At 44.1% G+C, this 26,750-nt stretch overlaps 1 protein-coding gene across 5 annotated transcripts in view; it reads left to right on the top strand.

The window, feature by feature from the left end:
* Positions 1 to 26,750, top strand: part of LOC135910071 (serine/threonine-protein phosphatase 6 regulatory ankyrin repeat subunit A-like) — a 120,981-nt gene that overhangs the window by 48,821 nt on the left and 45,410 nt on the right. For all 5 annotated transcript variants that reach the window (XM_065442098.2, XM_065442107.1, XM_065442083.1 and 2 more), the window contains 5 exons: positions 1,115 to 1,202; positions 1,646 to 1,763; positions 2,566 to 2,785; positions 12,147 to 12,234; positions 25,446 to 25,529. In XM_065442098.2, coding sequence (XP_065298170.1) covers positions 1,115 to 1,202; positions 1,646 to 1,763; positions 2,566 to 2,785; positions 12,147 to 12,234; positions 25,446 to 25,529 — 598 coding nt within the window. The remainder of the gene's footprint in view (positions 1 to 1,114; positions 1,203 to 1,645; positions 1,764 to 2,565; positions 2,786 to 12,146; positions 12,235 to 25,445; positions 25,530 to 26,750) is intronic.

Here is a 26,750-nt window from a genome sequence, read left to right as displayed (position 1 = left end):
CAAGCCACGCTTACAATGCTTACTCTAAAAGTAGTGCATACATTGGTAAAAAATTTAAAAGCAAATGATGTGAAACTACCCGAATTCGTTGTTTTGTTGTCAGGGTCACCTGCGTTTGCAACAGCTGCGTAATCACAGCTCCAAAGAGTACGCTACAAACAGGCTACAGAGCTATTACAGGTTGCACTTCCATGTAATTACGCATGAAAGGCATTCGTTGCTGTTCACATCCCAATATTTTACATTTGTACTTGTCTTTTCATGGCTACGTAAGCTTTTGTGACATCTTCGAAGGCATTAATTTATTACGAGAAAAAGAATTTATTGTCCCATGTAAAACCCTTGTTCCTTGAGTAATTAATGAAGATTGATGAATACACCAAATTGAACTTGGTGTGGCATGTAGAGACACATTTCAAGGCGGCTGTTTTCACTAGAAAAGGCTTTTTGGATACAGCCTTTGAAGATGTCTGTGTTTGTTAACTTCATCAACATTCTACACCAACTTTGCCTCTGCACTGTGCTTAAGGCTTTGAAGTAGTGACTTACAGGTGTCGCTTATGAGCCATGCAACCATGAATTATGCAACTGCAGTCTCGGAGAGAACCACGGCATCTTGAATTTCTTAAATGCTTGTGCTGAGCCGCAGCTAAAGGCTAAAGCTGCCATGATTACAGAAGCAGACACGTGGATTAAGTCTGCTGTTGTGTGGATATTCGGAAATGTTTTATAAAAGGCCATATAGGCCTTACACATCTATTCCCTAGTCTGAAGGTGTTGGCACACACTATTTTCTGGATTGACTTGGAAATTGTGGAATATGTATATTCGGGATATGCTGGCACATGTCAACATGCAAATTACAACTGTGGCCCTCTAGAGACTATGCTCTTCAACTAATTTTAAGGATAAATCTGCAAATTTTGTCTGGTCTCCCCTTTTTTTTTTTTTTAGCTAAACAGTAGATACTGTGACAGTGAGTATATATTAGCCTGTGTTTCGCTGGAATCTCATGCAGACTCTTTTGTGCAGCCTGCCACAGTGTTGATAGCCTGATTTGATGTATGTGTAGATGCAAAGTCCTTTTCTTTGTTCAAATTGGGCTTTGTTGCAGCCGCCTCAGGTCAGACGGAGTGCCTTGAGATCCTTCTTAATAGTGCCAAAGGATCTGATGCTGCCAACACAAGAGATGCTAGCAACAGGCAAGTATCTGCACTGAAGAACTGAAATGAACACATTTTAAACTTTGGGCCCTTTGTCCACAGATTAGTGTAAACCAAGGAAACAAATATTTAAAAAAGAAGAAAAAGACCATTTGGTGGTTTAATTCAAATTTGGTATAGCTCAGATGGAAATCTGAACCACGGTTTCAATTCATGAGCCTTCTGCATCACCAAAATAGTCTGCTCTTAGGCTTTTGTGTTTTTTGTGGAATTGATTTGGGCGAGAACAGTTATGGTGGATGATGTGCATCAGGACAGTGGGAACGAAAGCATTTTTTGAGGCTTTTTGGTAAGGCCAGCTGATGGTCGGATATATCTGGTAGATAATATTAATGGCGAAAAAGTATTTGATCAAGCAGGAACTCCAGAAAATAGGTAGGCATCAGGTGCCCTGTATATATGTCCTTTGCCCCTCTGTCTAGGACTCCTCTGATGCTGGCTGTCTTGAAGGGTCACACTGACTGTGTGGAGCTACTGCTGAGACATGGTGCTGCTGTAGATGCTGAAGACATGTCCCGGAGGACAGCCCTGTTTTACGGAGTAAGCATACAAGACCTGCTTTGTGGGTAACTGGGTGCAGTGTGATCTTGACTTTTGTGTGAGCCACTATGTGCAGCAGCACAAAGACATATTATGCAAGTGTCTCTGATTTTTTTTTTTTTTTCCATGATTGCACTCATAAAATTAAGCCAAATTTGATCTGGGACTATCAAAATTAAGCAGCCAGCATTCATGTGCATTACTGCCAAGTATATTCCACCAGCCATCGGCCGGCAATGTTTATAGTGAGTTGCACCTTGTTTTGTCTAGATATGTGCACTCACGAACTTGCCGTAGTCTGGAACAAAGGAGCCATTATTGCCAGTGTAAGATGTGCACAGCTACAGCTGCAACTTTGTGCAAATTGCGAATGTAAACCACTTCCCCTCCTTTTTAAGATTGCAAAATTTGTTGGACTGCGATGGGTGCTGAATTAGCTGTGCAGCCGCTTTTATATTTCAGCATGCAACAAATATTGTGTTGATTGTTTACTAAGTAATAAAGTGCCAAGAAGTTCTTCGTTTGGAGTCATTGAAATAGCTTCTTGTGCATTTCTCTTCTGTTTTTGTGATATAGTGCAGTGTAGTAAAAGAAAGTCAGTCATGCACCCAATGCTTAATAATCCTGCAGCAGTAGTGCCAAGCTTGATTCTAAAGAAGTGCACAGAAAATCACTGGCAGTAAGTTGTCATGCTGGATGGAGCTACATAGTGTTTAGAATGTACTGTTGTGGTGTTGGGTTCTCTAGGCGAGAAGTAGGGTCCGGAAGCTCAATTCTCTCTCTCACTTGGTGTCTCATGCAGGCTTTTGGGGGCAGTGAGGAATGCATGCGCAAGCTGCTGAAAGAGGGTGCAACTGTCTTGTTGCGTGACAACATGGGCAAGACCCCACTGCACCTGGCAGCAGCAGTGGGCAATGGCGCTGTCTTGTCGATGCTGCTACGCCATGGCCCTGACGGGGAAGGCCCTGACCGACTTGCCGATCTCCGAGGTTTTACTCCCATCCACTGGGCATGCTATGGAGGTGAGAAACACAGTTTGCTGAGAAATGAGCAGAAGGCGGGAAGTATTTTGGTACGGATGTCTCCCAGCCCACCATTTTTTTTCTTTGGGGGTTAACCACATGGTGAAGGAGCCTAGGACATTTCAACTCCTGTCAAAACCCATTGAACACAAACCTCTTCAGTAACGCCACCACAGAAATGCAGTAGAACTTTGTTCATATGTTATGGGAGGAAACTTGAGAAAAAACTTGCCAACCAGGAAAACGTACAATCCGAAGTCTCTAAAACATTTGGCAGACGATTACTGTAATTGACAACTATGTAATGTGAAGTGTTGTGCGAATTGTTGTATCACGAGGCGCTGATGCGTGCCGAGCTGGTGGGACCTGAGTGGCCTGATACTTGCGTTGTTTTTGCACCTTCAGCAAGCTTACTTTCGTGCTCATTTGGTCAGGGCATTTTGGTGGAAGGCATGACGTGCCCACTTGGTGAAAATCATTGCAGCATGCAGTGCACTTCAAACGGCATTATGCTACATGCGTTATGAAACAGATAGGTGAAGATGCCTGTCGCAATAGAATTTGCGGTAATACCTGGGAATGACAATGTGCAACGGCGTGCAGGTAGATTTGCTAGTACTGGTACTAGTAGTGGAAACTGAATGCGTGCCATCATTTTCATGTGGCATAGGCAGGCGAGTGCTGCAGAAAAACTGTTGTGGCAGGGCCTACTGCTTTCGATGGTGCATACCTCGTGCCTTTTTTTGTTCGCTTGGGATCTCGCAGCTGGAAAACCGGTCATACTATTGAATCTGGCAACCGTGATGCCATTAGGTAGCATGTGAGGCTTTATTAGTCACATGCCCGCTCTCCTAAGATGACGTGTTACGTGACACCACCAAGTAAAAAAAGGATGTTTGACATCTGCCCACCTTGGCTCTGAGTGACGCTGGCTAACACTCCTAGGGCTAGATCTAGCACACATAAATAACCAAGTTAGTGAGGGGTTTGATAGCCATCGCTGCAGCACAATTCGCCTTTTTCAGGGCGTGATGGCGCATGCGCCCTACGCTAGCATATTAGTCTTGGTACGCTTTGGAAGGGATGCGTGCACGGCTGCGCATCCTTTCCATTTTCTTTCCCCCTTGGGGGTGGAAAGAAAATGTGTGTGGACGCACACTGCAGCAAACACGCGTGCCGTGTACTAGATTGGAACTCCACTGGTAGCTTGATCTACATCGGTGCGCTCCTTAAAACGTGCATAGCGTAAAACTGCAACTCCACTTTAAAACAAAGTGGCCAGGGCTTCGTCTGGACAGCACCGTGAACCCTGTAGTTGCCACCTTGCATTGATGGCTAATAAATTTATTGAAAAACCCCTACGTTACACTTGGCCAACGCTTCAAATATATCATGTTGCTGACGAAGTCTTGCAGCATCGGCCCTCTCTTGCTGGTGGTGGTAGCATGTGCCTGACTTGCGTACAGTGCAGTAACACTGGGTCGATACGAGACCAACGAGACTGACATGACGTTGACGTCAACAATTGACCAACTATTCAGCGCAGTGTGTTGCTGATTGATAGTGTGAATGTGGTCTATTGTTGAGTAGCCTTTACGAAATCCTGCCTGGTCCTTTGGTTGACACAAGTCTAAGGTGTTCCTGATTCTATTTGCGATTACCTTAGTAAATACTTTGTAGGCAACGGACAGTAAGCTGATCGGTCTATAATTTTTCAAGTCTTTGGCGTCCCCTTTCTTAGGGATTAGGATTATGTTAGCGTTTTTCCAAGATTCCGGTACGCTCGAAGTCATGAGGCATTGTGTATACAGGGTGGTCAGTTTTTCTAGAACAATCTGCCCACCATCGTTTAACAAATCTGCTGTTACCTGATCCTCCCCAGCTGCAATATGGACGCCCGCACCCAAAAAGGCGTGGCAAGCACAGAGCACAACACCAAGGAGGAGTCAGTGCAGCAAATGCAATGCGTCATTGACATTGTCGAACTAGCCAAGCTGCCGCTTGCATACACCGCTACATTCAAATGGCGCCCTCAGTGCAATCGATGTGTGCAGCTATAGTGTGCAGCAGTCGAGAACGCCCATCTATCTTCGAGGGTGTTGTGGGAAAGTTCGCTGCCTGTCAACAGAGTACACACGGTGTGTTGTAGCGGAGTTCGATATATTCATTTTACATCCGACCCCGTTTGAAATCAAAAATAAGAATGCATGCGATTTTCCAGGTGATATAGAAAGTGTTTAATATACACAATAATTCAATATATCGAGGTTGGACTGTAATTGGGATACCCAAAACACACAACCGACGCACACTCAACATGGGCACAGGTACACAAATCAACTGGCGAAGGCCTCAGGACCCACCCAAAACGTCTCCAGCAGCATGGGGTAGAGGACAGCACAGGAACATGAAAAAGGCTGATTATTAGTGCAACGCACGCGTAATGCAGATGTTGAGGGTTTGGCTCCCACTGGCAACACATTATCTTTTCATGCACTTTCATTTCCCTTTCTTTATTATTTTCTGCATTTCAATTTCAACTGCAGCTAATTTCCCCAAAGCTTCCTTTTGCTTCATTGTCTGTGGGCTTTATATTGTCATAATTAACAAAATCTAGCCCCGCGGTTCCCCCTTTTCTCTCATTTATCACATTTTGGTCCTATAATGAATGGTGTCGAAAGAACATGTTTTCTGGGAACATATTAATCAGTAAAAAATAACCATAAGTGTAATGAGACGGATGGCATATTCAGCGCCAGCGAACAAGGACAGAAGGGGGACAGCACCACAATGCTGTAAATATGCTTTCCAAGTCAGTTTACCAACACGCCCAACAAATAGCAATCCTGTAATGGGTCTTTTTTTTTTGTGTGTGTTCTCATGTATGAACGTTGGCTCCGGAAAGTTGTACGAAGTGGGATCATGTCAACAATGTTCTACTGTGTTGCTATAAAAGTTGAACCCACTTATAATTATACTCGTCTTTACAATATGTTGGATATAACAATGAGCAACTGACAGTAAGCTTTTGTGTGTGTTCTGTGGCGAAATGAACCGCTTACTACTATGTTCCATGCCGCATTATGGGTATAACAATTAAGTCTGCCTACTGGGTGTGCAAGCTGAAAGAAAAAGAATACAGTCAATAAACTGTCAAAAATACTCATTTGAATACAGTAAAAGTTTGTTAATTCGAACCGCAAGGGGAAGCCGCTTCTGTTCGAATTAACGAAAGTTCGAACTAACAAAAGTGAAGGAGAACAACAGTACACTGCGATTTGGAAGCAGTAGGGAATGTCAGAAATTTCGCGTGTCAGAAAGTGATGGCGTGTGCTGCGGGCACACGCCATCTTCAAGCCGCAGCTCTGGATCCGACTGTCCCACACCACCGATGCCCACCGAAACTAACGTTAGCTGAGGCTTAACACCATCATAAAGAATCACGATGGCCGGTACATCCTAAGCTGAAAACGGACGTGCACAACCAATGGAAGACTGCTCAGACAAAGACGCTGAACATGCGAAGGTGGCGAAGGCCCTGATTCGTCGGTTCTCTATTGCAAGCGCAGCTGCGACGCACTTGATTCGCTGTGTTTGGTGCTTGCAGCACCATCTGCCGTGCAACATTAGCAGCTACACAAGTTTTGCAAAGCCTCCGAGATTCACGACGAGCAAGAAGTCTCGGAGATTACGTAGAAGGGAGGCGGCAGCCGCCACTGCCTTCTGGCCGATCTCGCGCCGGTTAGATTTTTCCCGATTTTGCCTTCTCTCGCCGTTCTCTTCGTTCCGGAGGCGATGCAGCCTTGTGTGTAGGCAGTAGGCGCGTTTCTCTGGCCGTGTGCCAGGCGTCAAGCCGCCGGCACGGTGGCGCGTAGTTCGAATGATCCGTGCCGGAACCATTTTGCGTTCGAAATAACGGGCTTTTTTATACATAGACTTCTGTGGAGCTTGGCTGCACTAAATCGTACAGTTCGAATTATCCATAAATTAGAATTATTGAAGTTGGAATTAACGAGCTTTCACTGTAGTACAACAAAAACAAGACTTTTAAATAAATGTGAGGAGATGCAAGAACAGGCTGCACAGCAATGGCAGCAAAGAAGAATGAAATTTTTGAAGATATTTTATTTATTTCCATATTATAAAGCATAAGTAAACAAACACTTGTTGAACTTATAACCAAAGGCTAGTTGTAGGTCCAATAAACACAGGCAACACCTAGCATAACAGCAAGATAATAGTTAACAAAGAGTAAAGTCAATTCAAAACTGGATAGAGAGAGAGAGAGAACAACATAAACTAAGTTCGATGTAACATGCATGATAACAATGAATGAGAATGCTGTACAGAATAGTAGCTATTGGGATTAAATAATAAACAATAACAGTTGTTATTTGAATTACGTACCATGCGAGAAGAAAGATACAAGTTATGCTGTGCACAGTAGCTTAAATAATCTATAGTTTGAGCAATTGATGTTCTTATCTTTAATAGCATACCATAATACCAAATTCATTATTACTACATTAGCACAATACACCAGCATATCTCCAATTGACTACAAAAACTACAATACTAACAAAAAGATTGGATTACTGGCTCAGTGTATGGAAAATCAATTATAGCACCTGCCTTTTTATTGTGACATTGACAAGATTATGTCGTATTGTTTGAGAGCAATTTGGAAGTTTGAAGAATTCATGAGTTGCACTGGCAGTTTATTCCAAATTTTGATACCTGTAAACTTTAGAAGACATTCTCCATATACACTTATATGGTACAAGATTAAAAGGTCCTGCACCAACACTTATGGTTTCGTTAAGGTTTTGTATAAAGAAGAATAAAATATGGAAGCGTTAAAGGGCTGGTTATACTTTATCACAACGCTATAAACGCACATTGACAGGCTCTCATGGAGTAGATCAAATGGTAACGTGTGATACCGGTTGAACAATGGGACTGTGGGTTCAGAATGTTTAGAGCGTTACATAATTCGAATAGCTTGTTTTTTATCATCATCATCACCATCATCATCATTCTATTTGATGCCCACTGCAGAACGAAGGCCTCTCTCCCTGTGATCTCCAATTACCTCTGTCATGAGCCAACAGATTTCAAATAGTGCCATTGAATTTCCTAGTTTCATCACTCCACCTAGTCTTCTGTCTTCCTCGACTGCGTTTCCCTTCTCTTGGTACCCATTCTGCAACCCTAATGGTCCACCGGTTATGTAACCTGCGCATTACATGACCGGCCCAGCTCCATTTTTTTCTCTCAATGTCAATTAGAATATCGGCTATACCCCTTTGCTCTCTGAAACAAGCCACTCTCTTTCTGTCTGTCAAGGTTATGCCTAGCATTCTTCGTTCCATCGCTCTTTGTACGGTCCTTAACTTGTTCTCCGTCTTTTTTGTCAGTCTCCAAGTCTTTGCCCCATATGTTAGCACTGATAAGGTGCACTGATTGTACACCTTCCTTTTCAATAATAATGGTAAGCTTCCAGTCAGGAGCTGGCAATGTCTGCCATATGCAATCCATTCTTATTCTTCTGTGAATTTCCTTCTCATGATCAGGGTTCCTTGTGATTAATTGACCTAGGTAAACATACTCCTTCACAGACTCTACAGGCCAACTGTTGATCCTGAACTCTTGTTGCTTCGCCTGACTATTTACCATTATCTTTGTCTTCTGCATATTAATCTTCAATCCCACTCTTACGCTCTCTCTGTTAAGGTCCTCAATCATTTGTTGTAACTCGTCTGCATTGTTGCTAAACAGAACAGTGTCATCCGCAAACTGAAGGTTGCTGAGGTATTTGCCGTCGATCTTTACTCCTAAGCCTTCTCAGTTTAATAGCTTGAATACTTCTTCCAAGCACGCAGTGAATAGCATTGGAGAGATTGTGTCTCCTTGTCTGACCCCTTTCTTTATAGGTATCTTCCTGCTTTTCTTGTGTAGAATTAAGGTAGCTGTAGAGCCTCTGTAGATATTTTCCAAGGTATTTACGTAAGCGTTCTATACTCGAATGAGTAAATTCAAGGCGCAAAAAAGGTCACAAACTACAGGACCGGCACTGGTCCTGTCGTTTGTGTCCTTGTTCAGTCCTTGTTTTTTGCGCCTTGCTTTTACTCATTCAAGCATGAACCAACTAGCTCAAGCAAAAGTTTTACTTGTTATATACTCCTTGATTACGTAATGCCGCTATGACTGTCAGTACAGTAAAACCTCGTTAAACCGTACCCGCTTAAACAGTAGTTTCGTTTTCAAAGTAGTAAAGTCAAATCCCCGAATCTGCAGCCATTGAACATAATGTGTTTTGTATCCGCATAAACTGTACCAGCTTATACAGTTCTTTAAATGACTTGCTATAAAAGCAAAATACATAAGGCGTATAACTCAGGTGTCAGAGGACCCACAAACTTGAGTTTAGCCGTACCAGCGAGATGCTAACCTGGAGCTAACATAGTTACATGATCGCTCATTGCATTTATCAAAAATCACCCGAAGGTACGTTTAGGAGCTAGTCATTGGGTAGGACATTGCTTCGCTTTAGGTTTAATGATATAGTGTCTGCAATTTTGAAGCGAGACTGGAATACCGCATATTTTGCTTTCTTTGTGTGAATTGTCAACTTGTTTCCTAAGAACCAGTCTGAGATTCTGCTTAACTTCGTGTTTGTCTTTTGACTAAGTTCATCAACATCATCCACTGTTACAATAACCCGTGTTGTTGATGAACATGAGTACTTCTGCAGAGTCAGTTATTTGCTGTAGGTCATTTATATATTAAAAAGAAGGGGACCTAGGTTGGAACCCTGTCGAAGGCCAGTACAAATATTTTATTTAGAGGATGTAATACAGTCGAATCTCATTGATATGTCCCCATTATGTATGTCTTTCCGGCGCCAACATTCACAATCGAGAGCACAAAATATGACCCAGTAGAGTTGTGCTTATCTTTGACTGGTTCATACGTTTCCAGAAAACACAATTTTTCGGCACCAACGTTTAGTACGTCGCAAGGCTGTGATCATATAAGTTTTCCAGCCCCATAGATCCCTTGTAAACAAGGAAATACACGAGGCGCACGCGATCAAGAGCAGTATATAGCTGCCCGCCACGGCACCGTTACTGCAATACTCGCCCACTCGTCTCGCATGAAAATGCGTGCTCTGAGTTTCTTATCTTGGTACCAGTTACCACAGCTATCACCGCCAATCCTATTGTTATAAGCATCTTCGCCTATCTGTTTTATAGTGTATGGGCCTGTCGGAAGCGTAGCGCCAGTTTTTAGCAGGCGATAACCGAAACGCGCAGCCATTCCCTGCTGCAGACTGCAATTGTATACGTATTCCGGCTCCTAGATCCCATGTGAACAAGAAAAGGCACGAGGTGCGCGCAGTCAGGAACAGTATATAGCCGCTTGTATCACATCAAAACGACGGTGTGCATAGTTTCTTATTCCGATACCAGCAAATTCCGCCCAAGTCATCGCACACTGCGTTCACAGCTATCGCTGCCAAACCTATTGCGATGAGCACCTTCACCTATCTTTTTACAGCACATGATATGTAGTGCCATTGGTAGCGTACTGCACGTGTTAGTAGGGGATAATCCAAACGTGCCGCCATTCCTTGCTGCAGCGCAGGTTTCCCATCGCCCCCTTTAAACACCACGCAATAGGAAAACAACAAAACGTCTCTCTCGCCGCCGTAGCATCACCAGCCTGACGCTTGTTGGCGTCTCGTGCTGCTGCGATCCGCGCGGTACTTCACATTACGTAGATGTCAACAATAGTTGCGTCTGTCAAATTTTTTTTAGTTACTTTGGATCATACGTATTTCCAGTTAGTATGTTTTCTTTTTTTTTCCAACACGTATGAACGAGGTTTTACTGTATTATTAATTCTCACTACGTGAGAACAATCTTTCGTGTAACTTGAAAGGAAATCAAATATTTTTCTGTGAAACCGATAATGGTTAAGGCGATGGGCAAAATGAGAACAAGGTGAAAGCAGGAGCCAACGTTTCGACAAGTGGACTTGTCTTCTTCAAGGCCACTTCTCGAAATGTTGGCTCCTGCTTACACCTTGTTCTCGTTTTGCTCATTGTATTGAATTTCCATCTCCCGCCTTCTCCGTGTTTTCCCATAATGGTTAAGTTTTTCTAATAAAATTAAATGATCCACAGGGTCGGATGCTTTTTTTTTTTTTTTTGAATTCAAGGAAGATGTCAACTAACTGAGCTGCGGTGCCATGTTTATCATCTGCGACAAACTCATAACAGCAGTAGCTGTTGAGAACTGAGGTCTGAAACCTTGCTACTGATGACAAAGCACATTGTATTTATCTAGAAATGTTTTTATCTGTGTTGATATAATTTTCTTGAAAATATTTTTGATACTTAGAATAGATATTTGCCTGTAATTTCAGAGGGCAGGCAGATCACTTTTTTTTTAATAGAAATTACTTAAGCAATTACAACACAGATTACAGGCACCAGAAAGAGTGCATTGTGAAAGCTTGGGCAAGTGGGTAACGGTTCGTTTTTATAGTGTTCACAAGGTACATGGACGCCATAGAAATGAGCCAAAACTATGCTTTTTCAAACATATAATTAATGGAATTGCAAGATACAGTACTTGACAATTGCACTGTCTACAGGAAAACAAGGTTTATACAGTCGCAGACCAATAATTTGGACTGGATGGGGACTGCCAAAATGTCCGAATAATCGGGAGTCTGATATACCAGATTCACCAAAAAATAAGTGACTTTATTCCATAAGCGTGCAAAAACAGTGTGCCATATTCTCAGATTGACACAATGAGGATACCTTTAATTTTGCTTAACAAGTGCAAGACGCATCAGCTTCTATGAGCAACGCCATTCTTGGCACAGTGCCTATACATAACCTGTTGCGTAACTAGTGAGGTGCTTTCCAAGTATGCTAGAGATAAAGTTGTTGATGTTTTCATATGTGAAGTTCCTGTGGAGGGTCCTCGCATAGAGCCTGCATTCTGTAAATTTGGAAAAAACAACCTTACTGACGAAATAAAAGCACATAGGGTAATCAGTTAAGCAGCTGTACACTTCTCATGTTTCTGAAGATGCAAGAAATATAGTAAAACTAAATGTTCAATGGACAGGATTGATTGGCACCTGAAGGAGATGCACATTGCTGACAGCACCATAGCCATGTTATCTACAAACTGTGCTTGTGTGCTTGCAATGCTGGAACCTGGTGAAGGGGCTCTTTAAGAAACCAAGGGCACATATGACTATTGCAGATCTTTCAGTTGTCCTTTTTCTGTACCTTTGTAAATAAAATATGTTTTGTTTCCTTTGGTGCTTTGTGTGCTAGGTCATGGCCCATGTCTTGGCATGCTCCTGGAACACACTCGAACAAATACATTTTATGGGAACTCCTTCAGTCCGCTTCATTGTGCAGCGTGAGTACCACATCTGTGGCATTGACAAAGTATGCGCACATGCATGTGTGTGTTTGTGTGCATGTGTGTTTGTGTGTGCGATTAAGCCTACAATCAGCATCATGTCAGCCTGGCCTTCTGTCCTTATTTTACTGCCTGGCAATGCTGTAGGCTTGCATATTGGTTTACAAAAGTATGGTCTTTTTGCACCAAGCCCCTCTTCCAGGAACTATGCTAAGTTGTTCTTATATGTTCAAAATGGTCATCAGTTAATCATAGCATAATGTAGTAGGGGATGGCGATTGCATGTTTTGAATCCTCCTCACAGCAATGCTTCTAACCTGCACAACAGTATCTCTCGGCAAGCTCATTGCCTGCACATAGTAGGCAATTTTGGCATGACTTGTGCTTCTGCAATACTTTCCACTTGCACTAGGATTGCATTCTTCATGTTCCCACTTCATTTTTGAGCCATAGAAACTCAGCATTTGGAATTGGTTCATCTCCTAAAACACAGTTATTTTTTTATTGGCTTGAAGTAGTTTCATTTGATCGGAATTATGTTTTCAGACATAAACTGGCTGGATCTGCCAGTGTTTTATCTTGTTCTTGTGTGGTAATTATTTAAATTCTGGGCTGCTGTGCTTACATTGAAGTGATTACACATAGCATTCTGGACTGTTGTAAATTTTGCTGTGAAATTTGAATACAAGGCTTACATGAAGTTGTGTTGTAATATGCTGATTACTTGAGGACTGATATCTGCATTCCTGTAAAACAGTGGAAGTAAATGTTGTCATGTATGGACTGCTGCTGTGTTGCAAGGACCACTTGGTTATGCCAACAACCTCATGACAAGACCCGCCATGGTTGCTCAGTGGCTATGGTGTTAGGCTGCTGAGCACGAGGTCGCGGGATCGAACCCTGGCCACGGCGGCTGCATTTCGATGGGGGCGAAATGCGAAAACACCCGTGTACTTAGATTTAGGTGCACGTTAAAGAACCCCAGGTGGTCGAAATTTCCAGAGTCCTCCACTACGGCGTGCCTCATAATCAAAGGTGGTTTTGGCACGTAAAACACCATAATTTAACCTCATGACAAGGACACCTTACAATGCTCACTGCAAAGCTGTGTGAAGGTGTTATTTTTGGTGATGCAAAGTGCTGCGTCTTTCATCATTCACATTTCTTAGGAGCCCTTCATAACTTTTTTATGAGTTATATGAAAGAAGTTGAGTACTAACCCTTTGAGGGTCGAATTATTTTGAAAAAAACTTTCCCAGGTGGTCAAATTACTTAATTGCAGATCTTGAAAGTACAATATGTATAAAGTCAGAAATAAATAATTTTTAAAAAATTAGGAACAGTATTTCGGTGTCGGCATCACTCAGAACTGCAAAATATTCAGTAGTATTTCAGAGTGTGGCACTTCTTGAAACTCGGGTCTCAGCACAGCGCCTTATCACAGTCTGCACACCTAAAATGCGTGTATCTTCCTCTCTTGGAGCGACAAGTTGTGTTGGCACACACATGACATATTCTCTGTGTGCGGCTGCCTTGGGCAGAGGTCTGAGGCACGCTCTCGCATAAGCGCGTTGCCGCAGAGAGCGAGAATACCTCGTGAGCGGCGGTGATAAACAAGCTAAGAGCAGCGCCAATCAAGATAGAAATCAACTTCCACTGCATCTGCAAGAGAGTGCCGACAAAGATAAAAATGGCGTTTCGCGCGCCTCTATTGCGATCACGCGGCGAAACCGCAACTGCGATAGGGGCGTTGCCGCAGTCTGAGCGACGCGCTGAAGCTAGCAATCAGTTCTGTTTATCTCCCCAAGAAGGTAGCATCAATTTCAAACGCTTCTTGTAAGTGCTAAGAGGTGGCAGCACCTCAAGGTGAGCACGCATTGTCATTATGGCGCGAAATTTCAAACGGAGGGTCGGAACTGTACGTGTACGGCAAAGACCTTGCGGCACAGAAAACCACCGCCGTACATGTACGGCAAAAACCTTCAAAGGGTTAAAGGGCACTTCCTCACAAACCTTTACCAGGAAACATTTAAAATTTTTAAATGCATATTGTGTGAGCAGTCAAAAGTTGTTCGTCTTTCTATGCCTCAGTGTTCCTGCAGCAATTAAAGCTGAGCCACTGTTTCAATGCAGAATGATGCCTGCCATGCACCACTCATCTTAACATACTGAGCTTAGGTGTTGGCCTGACTTCCAGTCAGGCAGTGCTACAGCTGATTTCAGAGCCCGTATAATTAATGCAGTAGTATCTTCCCCTGCTACTATATAGCACCACCATCTTGTTGATTCCTGATAAACAATTACACAGGATTTATGAGAGGTGCCATAGGGGAGGGCTTCTAGCCACCTAGGATCCTTTAGCATGCACCTAAATCTAAGTATATATAATCATTTTTGCATTGTGCCTTCGTCAAAATCTGTGCGCTGCGACCTGGTATCAAACTCGCAACCTCATGCTCACCAGCCAAGTGCTTGTGGTTTGAAGCCAGGTCAAAGTGTTTGAGAACACTAAGTTGTAGAGGAGGAAAATTTTTCAAATGAAAATGACTCATGCGCAAAGTGTGAAAATGGGACAGAAACCATAGAGCATGTTCTGTTAATTTGTCTCAACATCCATCCAGCAATAAATGTGGACATAGGCTGCTTGAGAAGTGGGGTTTTAAGGGCAGCGGAGGAGATGTAGATGGGTCTGAGGGGGAGACAAGAGATGCTAGAAGATTTAAGATGCAAAGCAAAGCAAAACATGCGATGAAGTGATATTCCAATTTTGAAAAAAATAAACACCAGAAAGAGCATATGTAATATGCTCTTTCGGATATGCTTGAGGCCCCTTAATGACTACCTGCACAAGCACAACACTCTTTCTCGGCACCAATTTGGTTTTAGAAATGGCCTTTCCACACAAACTGCAGTCTCAACATTTACAGACTTAATTAGAAAATCAATAGACAGTAGTTATCTGGTCGCGGGATTGTTCATAGATTTTGCGAAAGCTTTGGATTCCCTCAATTATGTTATATTCAGCGATAAATTGCTTCGTTACGGAATTAGTGGAATACCTTTGATGTTAATTCGCAGTTACGTAGAAAATCGTCAACAAATTGTTCAACTAGGTGATTTTCAGTCCAACAGCACCGTTATTAACCTTGGCGTTCGCCAGGGATCCGTACTCGGACCTTTATTTTTTTTACTCTATATAAATGACTTGCCTTCGCAGCTTGTGTATGTTACCCCTGTACTCTATGCAGACGATACTAACCTTATTATAGCAGATTATGAAGAATGCAACCTAATTAATAAGCTTAACTCTGAATTACTAATTTTGCACCATTGGTGTACAATGAATGCCCTTCACCTTAACCCAACTAAGACAGTTTTTATCTTATTTCACTCTGAAAAAAGGAACATGGCTATTCATTCAGATGTTGTTTACAATAACCATCCGATAAAACAATCTAGTGAGACAAAATTTCTGGGTGTTATTATCGATAACCATTTAAAATTCCGCCTTCATGTGCGTTCCGTAGTTCAATATGCTTCATATGGCTTGCATGTGCTGTCGAAATGTCGAAACTATTTCCCTCCCCACATACTTATCAATCTTTACTATGCATTTGTTCACTCTCACATTAATTACTGCTTAGCGTGCTGGGGTTGCACATACAAAACTCATCTGTCACCAGTGTTTACACTTCAAAAAAGAGCTCTTCGCATTATAGCACCCAACAGTATGCATATTAAGAGTGAAGATTTATATAAAACCCTTAACATTCTCAACATTTACGATTTTACAAAATACAACATCGCCTCCGTCATGCATGAAATAGTTAATGAAAAACTGGCCTTGACAACAGTCTCGCTCCATCCCTCACTTCGCCATGTTGGAAACACATCTTGCTGTCGTTTTTTATTGCCTAAGTTAAATACTAATTACGGTCGCTCTACACTACATTTTACAGGTACCTCAGTTTGGAATAAGCTTGATAGTGACCTAAACACTCTAAGAGCATTGCATACATTTCTTAACTCTTTCGGGACCGGGGAAAAAACAGGCAATTCTGATGGGTGTCAAAAATTATTTTTTATTACGAATAGTCATTACGCTATATTGCTGCAATGTTTATCAAAATGTAGCTAATTAGATGGTCTTTCATGCATAAAGAAAGATTAGACTTAAAAGTGATATATAATATTTTTTAAAAAATCTCAAATTCAAGATTTGCTGAAAGAACAACATAAAAAGTTGGAAAAGTCATGGATATACAAGTGGAAAAACATAATAAAAAAAATTCAAGATATACAAAATGTGCTACAATGCCTCCTTTCTTGCTTGTGAAAATTTGGCACGCGTATCTACAACTGTCTTTTTTTTGTGTGAAATCTAGCTTGCACCAGTGGTCAGCCACTCAGTTCCCACGGTTCTTGTGCCACTCGACGAAGCAGTTCCGGGCAGTCGTAAAACACAAGTGAACTTGGCATGTGCTGCAAAAGACATTAGTTTTGAGCTCGATTTTCTTCTGCTCATAGCACAGCTTGCAGTTTCTGCGTTTTGCCACTTTTTCCGGCTTGTGGAGTGCATGTTTTGCGACGGGTGGTGGAGGCGTGTGTGCTTGCTTGGCACCGTCAAGATTCAGAAGCTGCCGAATGAGCTCTTCTCTAAAAGCTAGGTGGTCAAACCCGGCAGTGCGTGCCAGCTCAGGAATCTCTGGGTGCAATGTGCGGTGAGCTTGGAAGAGTACGAAACTGTTCACACGTGCAATATCGATGCAGTGGAAGAACAGAGTCTTCCACCACCGTACGCTTCTCATGAGAACATTATAATATCCAATCATTTGGTCCGATTTATCTACGCCTAGCATGCCAGCATTATAATCATGGATCAGCAGAGGCTTTGTTATAGATATCTGAGTCCAGGAGTTTTGCCTTCTTTCCCTTCTTTTTGCGGTGACCGTGTCATTTGCAGTATGAACCGTGCTCATCATGTTGACAACACGCCGGTCTTTCCACTGAAGGTACAGGATGTTCTGATCGCGCAACCATCGAATGTCGCCACGTCGAGCTTTTTTTTCCCACCGTGCATCCTTCAGTTCGGCAGGAAATCCTCGGCGATCCTTGCGTGTGGTTCCGCAAGCCAATGTTTTTCGGCTGAGAAGATGACTGAACAGGCTAGTAGAAGTGTAAAAATTGTCCATAAAGATCCTGTAGCCCTGATCAAGATATCTGTGACACAGCTGGCAAACTACGTCAAAAGCTAAGCCACGGGGCCCTGGCTGCTCACGCTTACCGGTATATCCGGTGCCAGGGTCAGCTAGGACCCACAGCTTGTAGCCCCATTTTGTTACTTTATCTTTGATATACTGTCGGATGCCTGACCGCCCTTTCGATTTCACCATGCGCTCATCCACGGAAAGATCGCGATGTGGCTGGAAAAGATTCGCTGACACTTCGTTCATGTGTTGCAGGAGCCACCACATGTATCGGAGCTTTCCTCTTGAACTTTGAGTGACATCGTCCAAGTCTGCAACTTGCAACATTGCGAGTAGAGCTATGAACCGGCGTCGCCGCATGATCCGTGGTGGGAGCAGACCGCTGTACAGATCTCCTACGTTCCAATACAGCTTCAGCCGAGGAACCTTCACAACGCCCATGTAAATTACGAGTCCGATAAACTTTAGCATTTCACTTGGGGTGACTTCTTCCCAAGATCCATCGGAACAAGCATGCGTTGGTTTTTCCAAAATGTGAGTCCAAGCATACTTGTTCGTGTTGTCACAAATTGTTTCGATCACATTCATCGAGAAAAACAGAAGAAAGAAGTCCAGAGCAGTCAAGAATTTCTTTGATCCGCTTCTGAGCGCCACGCCCACTTCTGCGTCCAAGTACACGCCAGGTTCCCGTTGCGGCGAAAACTCAATCCGCTTCTGCGCTGGTGGCAGCAGATCATTGCCGTAGCTTGTTGAGACCCTATCAAGCAAAGATAAAATAATGAGAACATATAGCGAGCCCGTTCACCTACTCCAGAAAGAAATGAATGTGGAACTATGCTCACCTTCGGCTACTAGATGAAGTCCGTGGCTCATCATCATCCGAATCGGAGTCCGAAATAAAATCGGAGCTGCCGAATTCGTCTTCAGACTCTTCGCTGCTCGGTTCATCAAAAAAATCCGTTGCCGAAGCAGCGGAATCGCGCGATTGACGGCGTTCTTTTCGAGCGACCGGACGCGAGCACGACGCCATTTTCCACTGCGTCCGCCGCCGCCGCAATCGAGAAAATTCTCTCTCGCGTATCGCCACCTGCTGGAAATGAAAGAAACTATGCCGAAACCGAGAGTCTAGTTCCTGACGACCTCCTAGATGGAGCTACATGTCCAAGCGCGCGGAAATTTGAACGGGGCAGTGCGCGCAAAACCGTCGATCATATATGATCGATGGCCTATGGGCCGGTCCCGAAAGTGTTAAACAATTAAAACTCTCACTTATTAACAATGCGTAACACTGCGCATGCTTGCGCATGCCCTCACTTTTCCTTTTATGCGAAGCATATTACGAGAGCTCAACCCAGCTCCTCAGGCGCGGCGGTGTCGCCATGAAATCATGTGACACCGTGACGTCACGACAGAGAAGTGGCTTTGGCTCAACTCTTGCAAGACGGGCTGGGTGGGAATCGAACCAGGGTCTCCGGAGTGTGGGACGGAGACGCTACCACTGAGCCACGAGTACGATGCTTCAAAGCGGTACAAAAGCGCCTCTAGTGAATGCGGTGTTGCCTTAGAAACGAGCTGTTTCTAAGGCGTGCGTCTCTTGCTCAGGCGCACATTTCGTTGCCGCGCCGAACGCTGCTTTGCTCGACGCTCACCGCGTCCAATGCGGGGCGCGTAGTCGCTGCCCTGTAGCCCATTGTCTTACACCCCTTGGCGGGTCGACGGGAACGCTGTCGCGTTCCCTTCTTGAAGGCGAAGCAGCAATGCATGAGTTGTTTCTTCGTCTAGCCGAACCAAATATAGCCAAGCAACAGCAGTTCACCAGGCTAAACAGTGGTTCAACAACTAAAATAAAGGCTAGTATGCTTCGCATCCTGGGCTTAACCTTACCTAAGCCACAGCCATTTTTTTTTTCTTTTCCTGTGCCGATGATTTCGATGACGTAACAAAGAAAATTGTTTAAAAAATGTATCTCATTTGTGAAATGTTCCCTACTACTATATTTTCTTGTTTTACTTATTCAGCTATTTAGGTTTTATGTGATTTTGCAGTATAAAGAAAAACAGCTGCCATAGAAGTGTTTTTTCCTAATAACAATGGTAGGGACCCTTTAACAAATTTGTTGGGTCCCAGAAGTGTGTACTTTGCAATTGTATACATTCATTATGTTAAATAAACTTTCAAACTTTCAATAAGCTCAGTGGCGTGTGCCGTCACCACATTTAAAAGGAAATGCCCATATCGTCGTCACAAAAAGAATTCTGTCATTTCTGGTGGGGACATTGCTTAGTCTTGATTTATAAAATGATATGGTCAATCTGCATGGTGAGAATAAGTTTGCCACAATAAGTGCAGTGGTTTACATGGACTTCAGGAATGGGAAGGAAAGAGCAGGTGGTCATATTATCTGCATTGTAGGCCTTGCACTGCATGTGCATGAACAAAATTTGACGCGGATGTTCATTGTGGCTTTGTCTAAGAAGCAACCACATTCGCTTCCTGTGTTCAAAAAGTCTTGCAAGGCCCTTTTAATGTTTCTCAGATCGGAGTATACTACACAGCATGCTAAAGTGCTGCGCGTTAACTTCTAATGGCCAGAGTCATTACCGGTGCTTCTGCTGCTGCCATTGTGTGCCGCTGTGTTGTTCTTGTATGTGCTGTGAAACGTACAAGGAAGCTGATTTGCTGATACATTGTCTTGTCTTCTTTCCCGCTTTCTCTGTATCCCCTTTTCAATTCCCTTGCACACCAACCCCACCCTTTGCTGTGCTTTCTTAACCATTCCTACGGCTTGATGCGGCTTGGCGCGGGGGCCACAGTTGCAATCCGTAAGTAGCACTGATGCTGCTGCCCCCGCTTTTTGCTTCTGCATGCTGCTGCCTTCTTTATTATTTTTTGTTTTTTCATGGCCTAACGTGAACCAGTTCATTTGGATTGTATCTGTGTTGTCAAATTACAGGCTATGTCTGGGAGGTCATATCTGCTTGTTTGTGTGATAGCCTATGTATCTCCCTTCACTCACAGTGCTCAACATTTGTCTGCTAGAACAGCATAAGTATTTTTCTCTTACAGCATGCTCTAGTATGAGAATTTTTCTATTCTTTCAAGCACGCTGCTATCAAACTGTTCTTACAAGACTTAAAAATTCAATTTGTGTCATCTTGCTTCCCCCGATCTTGTCAGTTATTGTTAGGCTGTTACGTGTTTTCAGTTGTTCGATACATACTTGTATAGTAGGTGGGAATTATTTACCTTATTGGGCTTGAATAAGTTCGACTCCAAGTGTGGCAAATCTGCAATATGAAAAAGAACGCCACAAAGCTGCACTAGCCCATTTGTTTATTTTAAATCATACGAATGTTAAATAGATGTTAAAGGAACCTATGCAGTTGAAGTAATCCTGGAGTCCCTTCCAATAGCTTCTGTCAAAGCCCAGGCATAGCTTTGAAACATTAGAGTCTTGGTAATCAGTTGAGCATCTTCTCCAGCCTAGCACACTATTTTACAGCAGTGTGCCCGGTCATGTGGACCTATAAGAGTCACTGTAATATAGGGCTGAATATTAATCCTACCTGCCTCGAGTTTACTGACATGCACTTGAACATAAGTCCACAAAACATTCTCGCATTCAGCATGTGAGGTATTTAACAAAATATTCACAGCTTTCCGTTCTAGGTCCCCTTTTTCTTTATATATAGATGACCTACTGCAAATAATTGACTCTGCAGAAGTAGTCATGTTCACCAACAAACTCCTATTGAGCTTGTGCTCAACAGTGAAATAACATTGTTGCTGAGCTACTGTGCCAAGTATATAAAATCAAACCTTACTGCAAGCAGCCACACATGAGCCGCATATGAAGTGGTCGGTGCCATGTCATGTTTTCTGATGTGTTATACTCTTCCACCTGTTACAAAGCACATAAGCACAGCTGGAACCAAGCACATCTTCCTCAGTTCTCTCCCTTTTTGTATGTGTGCATGGGTGTCTTTTTCAGTTATCTGCCTGATGTGTTGTTCGTAGTGTTCTACGGCTTTTCTTCCTCCCTGATTTATGGTTTTCTTATTACACAGCATTTTCATGCAAGTATCCTTATAATACATCGCCATGTTTCTTTTCCTCTTTTGTGTGCTTGCTGGTTTGAATTGTAGTACTGAAATTGTTATTGGACAAACTTGGCCATTCCCTGTTGTAGAGTACTTCAGCTCAGAAATGTGTAAACTTGTGCCATGGAACATTGTTTTTGATGTATTGGGTGGCTGGTATATTCTTGACAAATGGGAGGCATCCGTATGATGGCTGCATGAACGACGGGCTGTTCTCGATTGTCAGAGTCCTGCCTGTCATGCAACTTGAAGTCTGTTGGAGTCCTTCACTCTCTTCAAAGCTAACTTGAACTGCTTAGTATTGATGACTTGTTGAGATACACTGCCCAAGACATGCAGAATTTTCCAAGTAGCTTCAGATTGGCATATTTTATATTTCGAATTATCGATATAGTATCAAACTATTTTGCGATCTACTTTGAGTTCGATATATCTGGAAGCTGCTGTATTTGGTTATGTACTATCAGCGTCAAATCATACTTGAACAGCTCAGCGCTTGGCCCAAGCATAAGTGAAGATATAGTGCGCACCGTGCAGTCATCACAATCGACAGGTGCGCACATCTGGTTTGGTCGCACTGCGCAATCCCCCTCTAGTAAGATAATTTCGCTTCTGTTCTGGTTCGTATACATTTGAAAGGGAGAAAATAAAAAAATAAAAATAAAGCTAAAATATTGCACTTTATGACGAGTCTTGTTGCACAGATCGCCGAAACCACAAGTGCTGTCGGCGCGAACAGCGGTGCGCATGGTGCAGTTTGCACCGTCATTGCAAGGTAAATTCGCCCGTGCGCCGCGGGCGAATTTACCTTGTGGCCATACATGTACTCCATACATGTACCATACCTTGGGCCATACATATACTCCTGTGTACATGTATGGCAGTAGAAAATGGCAACTAAGTTAACACGACCACTCTACAACGAATGCTGCAACAAATTATGAGCAGATTACCCAATAAATCAAAGAAGTCAAAAGCTCAATCAGGAAACACATAACACCCAGCAATGTAAGGGACAAGGTAGAGCGTATATACCGCAGACCAGGTCTAGCAGCCCTGTCAAATGATTCAAACACCTCAGACACTTCATGCAAATTCTCCCCATACTCACATGGGAAGTACATGCCAGGCAGAACACGACATATGGCAGTGGAACTGCCACGGATATCGCAGGAAGCAAGGCCCGCTCAAACAGTGCATAAACACACACATAACGCCGCCTACCATAATGGCACTCCCGGAGACCAGAAGAAGGTCCATCCTGCAAGGATACGAGGTTCACAAGGGCCCAACAGAGGGAACGGTGGCTACTCTAGTCGACAAGACTGCAACAGCCATTGGGCATGATGTTATTAAGAATGCTAATGTAGATCGTGTTATAGTAGAAATTGTAACAAAGAAAGCAAAATGTAAGGCTAAGAGTAGCATCGTTGTGGTCAAACTGTGCTGCCCCCCCAAGGCAAAAAGGCCACAATTCGTAAAGCTCTTCCAAGAAGCATGAAAGCTATCCAAACGCAACCCTTTGATCATAATAGGAAACCTCAACATCCGTGACACAAGCTGAGGCTATTCGCACACAGATGCAAGAGGTAAAATGATCATACAGGCAGTAGAGGACCTGTACTTTGAGCTGCTCACAGACCTAGCCACGCCTATACAAATCGGCAACAGTGTAAATAAGGACACGAGCCCTGACCTAACATTTTTCAAAGGAGGGGACGACATCGCCTCGCTAAATCTACGAGAGCATAGGAAGCGACCACTGCATACTGCACATGAGAGTAGCTGCAGGAGTCACAAGAAGCCAAATTGGACAAGCCAAGATTACCGACTGGACTGCTTTTCGAGCAGAAAGTGAGGAACAGCTTGGCAGCATAACCACCCTCAAAGAATGGTGTCAAATCCTCACAGAGGCTTTGAAACCATTGCTTAAAACACATAGAATAGATAGCAGACATACCAGAGGTAGACAGGCAAAGTCAATGGCTCTGGGAAGCCAAACATGGTCTAGTGAAATGCTGCAAGCACCAGTAGCATAACAGGAAGTTAAAGCTCAAGATCGCTGAAATAACGGCCAAGGCTGAAGCCTACGCCGCCCAGCTAACTCTCTTCAATTGGCAGCAACTGAGCGACTCCTTGTCTGGCACATTAAGCACAGCGCGCACTTGGAGTATTCTGAGAGAACTCATTGATCCTTTGAAGTCCAAAAGAGAAACCAATAAGGCACTTATGAGACTTCTTCACATCTTCTAAAGTACAGAAGCTGAGCTGCTTGAAAAAGCAGTCATGTATAGTCTACTAACCAATGGCTTAATCTCCATGAAGAGAAACAAGCAAAAGTGATCATTCTGAAAGCATACAAGACGGCACTGAAACTACCAATCAGTATGCCTACACAGAAACTCCTCGCCTTGAGTGTGCACAATACGTTCCAAGAACATTGGGGAGCTCATCTCCAGGCTCAAAAAGAAAGACTCCTGCAAACAGGCTGAGCGCTCAAACGCCCTGGCTATACTGAACAAATTAAGAGAATGGCAACAACAGCTGTCATACCAGAGCAAATCCGCAGGCAGCTCAGAGTGAACCCAATACTGAAGAACACAGACCCAAACTTGCAAGAATGCAAGCGGGCAGCACATGCAGATTACATCCAACACACATACTCCACCAAAAACGACGGAAGTGTGCATGGACACAGCCACCCAAGATCCTAAACAAGGACACAGAGTGGCCATGGTCATCAACACAAATCATCACGAAATCGCAAGCAGCTCAACAAGCCAAAGCACCATAACTCAAGCTGAGGAGCTTGCTTTTGCTGTAGCAGCAGCGGAGGGCTTCAGAACAGGCAAATCTCTGACAATTTTAACGGATTCTCAAGATGCCTGCTGGCATTTTCCGAATGGTAGAATAAGCCACCGCGCACTCTGTGTGCTCCTCGAGACGACAGGCGGCGTAACACACCACACAACACATTCACAGCTGATCCAACAGAAGATACTGTGGGCAACGCACCACACTACACAGCCACAGCTGATCCAACACAAGATACTGTGGGCACCAGGACATGCAGGAATAGCGGGAAACGAAGAGGCGGACAAGGTAACTCAAGGGCTTGCAATCCGATCACCCAAAGAATCCACACCCGAAAGTCTAATGTCTGTTTCAAATGAATATTTGGCTTTATTGGTACACTACAGGGGAATCGGGATACGATATCCTCCTCCATGTAAATCACTCACGAGGGCAGATGCCACTGATTGGAGGCAGCTCCAGACAGGAACATTCGCCTACTTAAACATATTGAGTAAGATACCCCACCAGATATGCAGCTAAATGCCCAGGGTGCGATCAAAAGCCCACCTTGTATCACACCACATGGGAATGCCAACTTATAACAGCAGTACCCAAACTAATAAATCCAAGTGCAGAGCAATGGGAGGCTCTGCTGGCCAGCGACCACTGTGAGGACCAAATTGGTCTTGTGCAGCGAGCACGCAGGGCAGCTGAGGCCATAGGAGCCCTGGACGAAGGGCCCCACTCATGCTAAACCTACTCAAGAGCGTCCAAGAAGACCCTGAGGGTCAATAACAAAAGATCTTGCACAGACCAATAAATGTTTTTGATGGTGGTGGTGGTGGTGGTGGTGGTGGTGGTGGTGGTAATGGTAGTGGCAATGCCAGCAGTGTTGTTATGAGAAAAACCTTTGTAGCGGAAATTGATTTTTTTTAATTAGCAGAGAAATATATTCTGTTGTGGCTAGAATGGTCCCGTTTCAAGGTTAGGTTAGGTAACTCCATTGCTCACTATAGCTCTTTGTACAAGTGTGTCATAGATTTAAGCGCTGTTAACAGTCACTCATGAACTTTGTGTTTTTCTTTTCCTGTCTTCTCATTAACAGATTCCATGGAAGTGAGTTTTGTATAGAATTGTTGCTCAATCATTTTGGGAAGAAGTTAGTGCAATTACGGGACAAAAAGCAAAGGTAAGCAGCATTTTTATATTTACGCTGCTCACCTCTTTTCTTCTTTTTTTTTCTTTTTCGTAGTTCCTCACCATTTGTATAAATATCTCCACACGGTTCTGTCACGATCCGCCCGGGTTCGTGAACAAGGGAAGGCTCAAGGCACGCTCCGTTAGATGGACGCTCCGCAGCGTTGGGGTGATGAACGATGACTGACCCCTAGCAGCTGTGCTCGCTGGTGTTTATTGGTGCGGTGACCAATGTTGCCTGACAGCCCGGCAGGCCAACAAAGATTATGCCCGAGGGGGCGTCACATGCTTGCTACACCTCGTTACCCCCAGTTTGTCGCCAACAAAAAAACTTCTAAGTTCAATGAACAAAGCTCTGCCTCTGTCCTAGCAGGGTCGACGGTGCCTGCTACCCAGGCGAGTAACGGTCCGGTGGCCTCGCCGTCGAGTGCTGTGGACACCGGTGTTGACGGGTCGGGTGTGGCAATGCCGGGTGCTGCCCGAGACAGCCTCGCTCCATCTGGAGGATCTGCAGTGTTCGGCCTTGTGAGTAGTGATGGGCTCGACACCGGCCCAACGGGTGCCGAACCACAGGCAAAGCTAGCTGCCTACGAGGTGGACGGTGCTTCGCTGGAAGCAACTGGTGCTGCCGCTAGTCCTCCTGGTGGGCTGGAACTCAGAAGTGGCAGTCAAGGGTGCTGGCCAGGTCCCGAGGCGAGGCCTGACATGGTCGGCGTGTCCGTGCCACGTGGCCCCATCTGGCATGCGGACGAGGAGTGATGAGGCACTGGCAGGAGACACCACCTGTCCGGCGGACCAGAATGGGCCAGGACGAAAGTTCCTGGTGAAAACTGGAGCTCCCAACTCCGCCAAAGGCCCGGGATGGCACCCTCGGTCAGCAGCCAGCTTCTGCTCACAGGGGGCATGACCAGTGACATCGTGGGGCGCGGTCCGGTACTGGAACAGTATCCGGGCAATCTGCGTCCGGAAATTCCCAGTCTGGCTCTTCTTGAACTTGTCCTTGATGGTTTGCACCACCCGCTCAGCTGCACCATTTGAAGCAGGGTGGTACGGCGGAACCATCATCCAGCGGATTCTGTTTTTCATCAGCCAGGCCAGGTACTCTGTGCTGGCGAAAGCAGGACCATTGTCGGATACGATGATGTCCGGCAACCCCTGGGCAGCGAAGACCTGTCGTAGCGCTGCAATGGTCGCGCCTGCTGATTGTGGTGAC

The sequence above is a fragment of the Dermacentor albipictus genome, chromosome 1, assembly GCF_038994185.2.
Source record: "Dermacentor albipictus isolate Rhodes 1998 colony chromosome 1, USDA_Dalb.pri_finalv2, whole genome shotgun sequence".
Classification (NCBI taxonomy): Eukaryota; Metazoa; Arthropoda; class Arachnida; order Ixodida; family Ixodidae; genus Dermacentor; species Dermacentor albipictus.
This window is presented reverse-complemented; position numbering and strand designations above follow the sequence as displayed.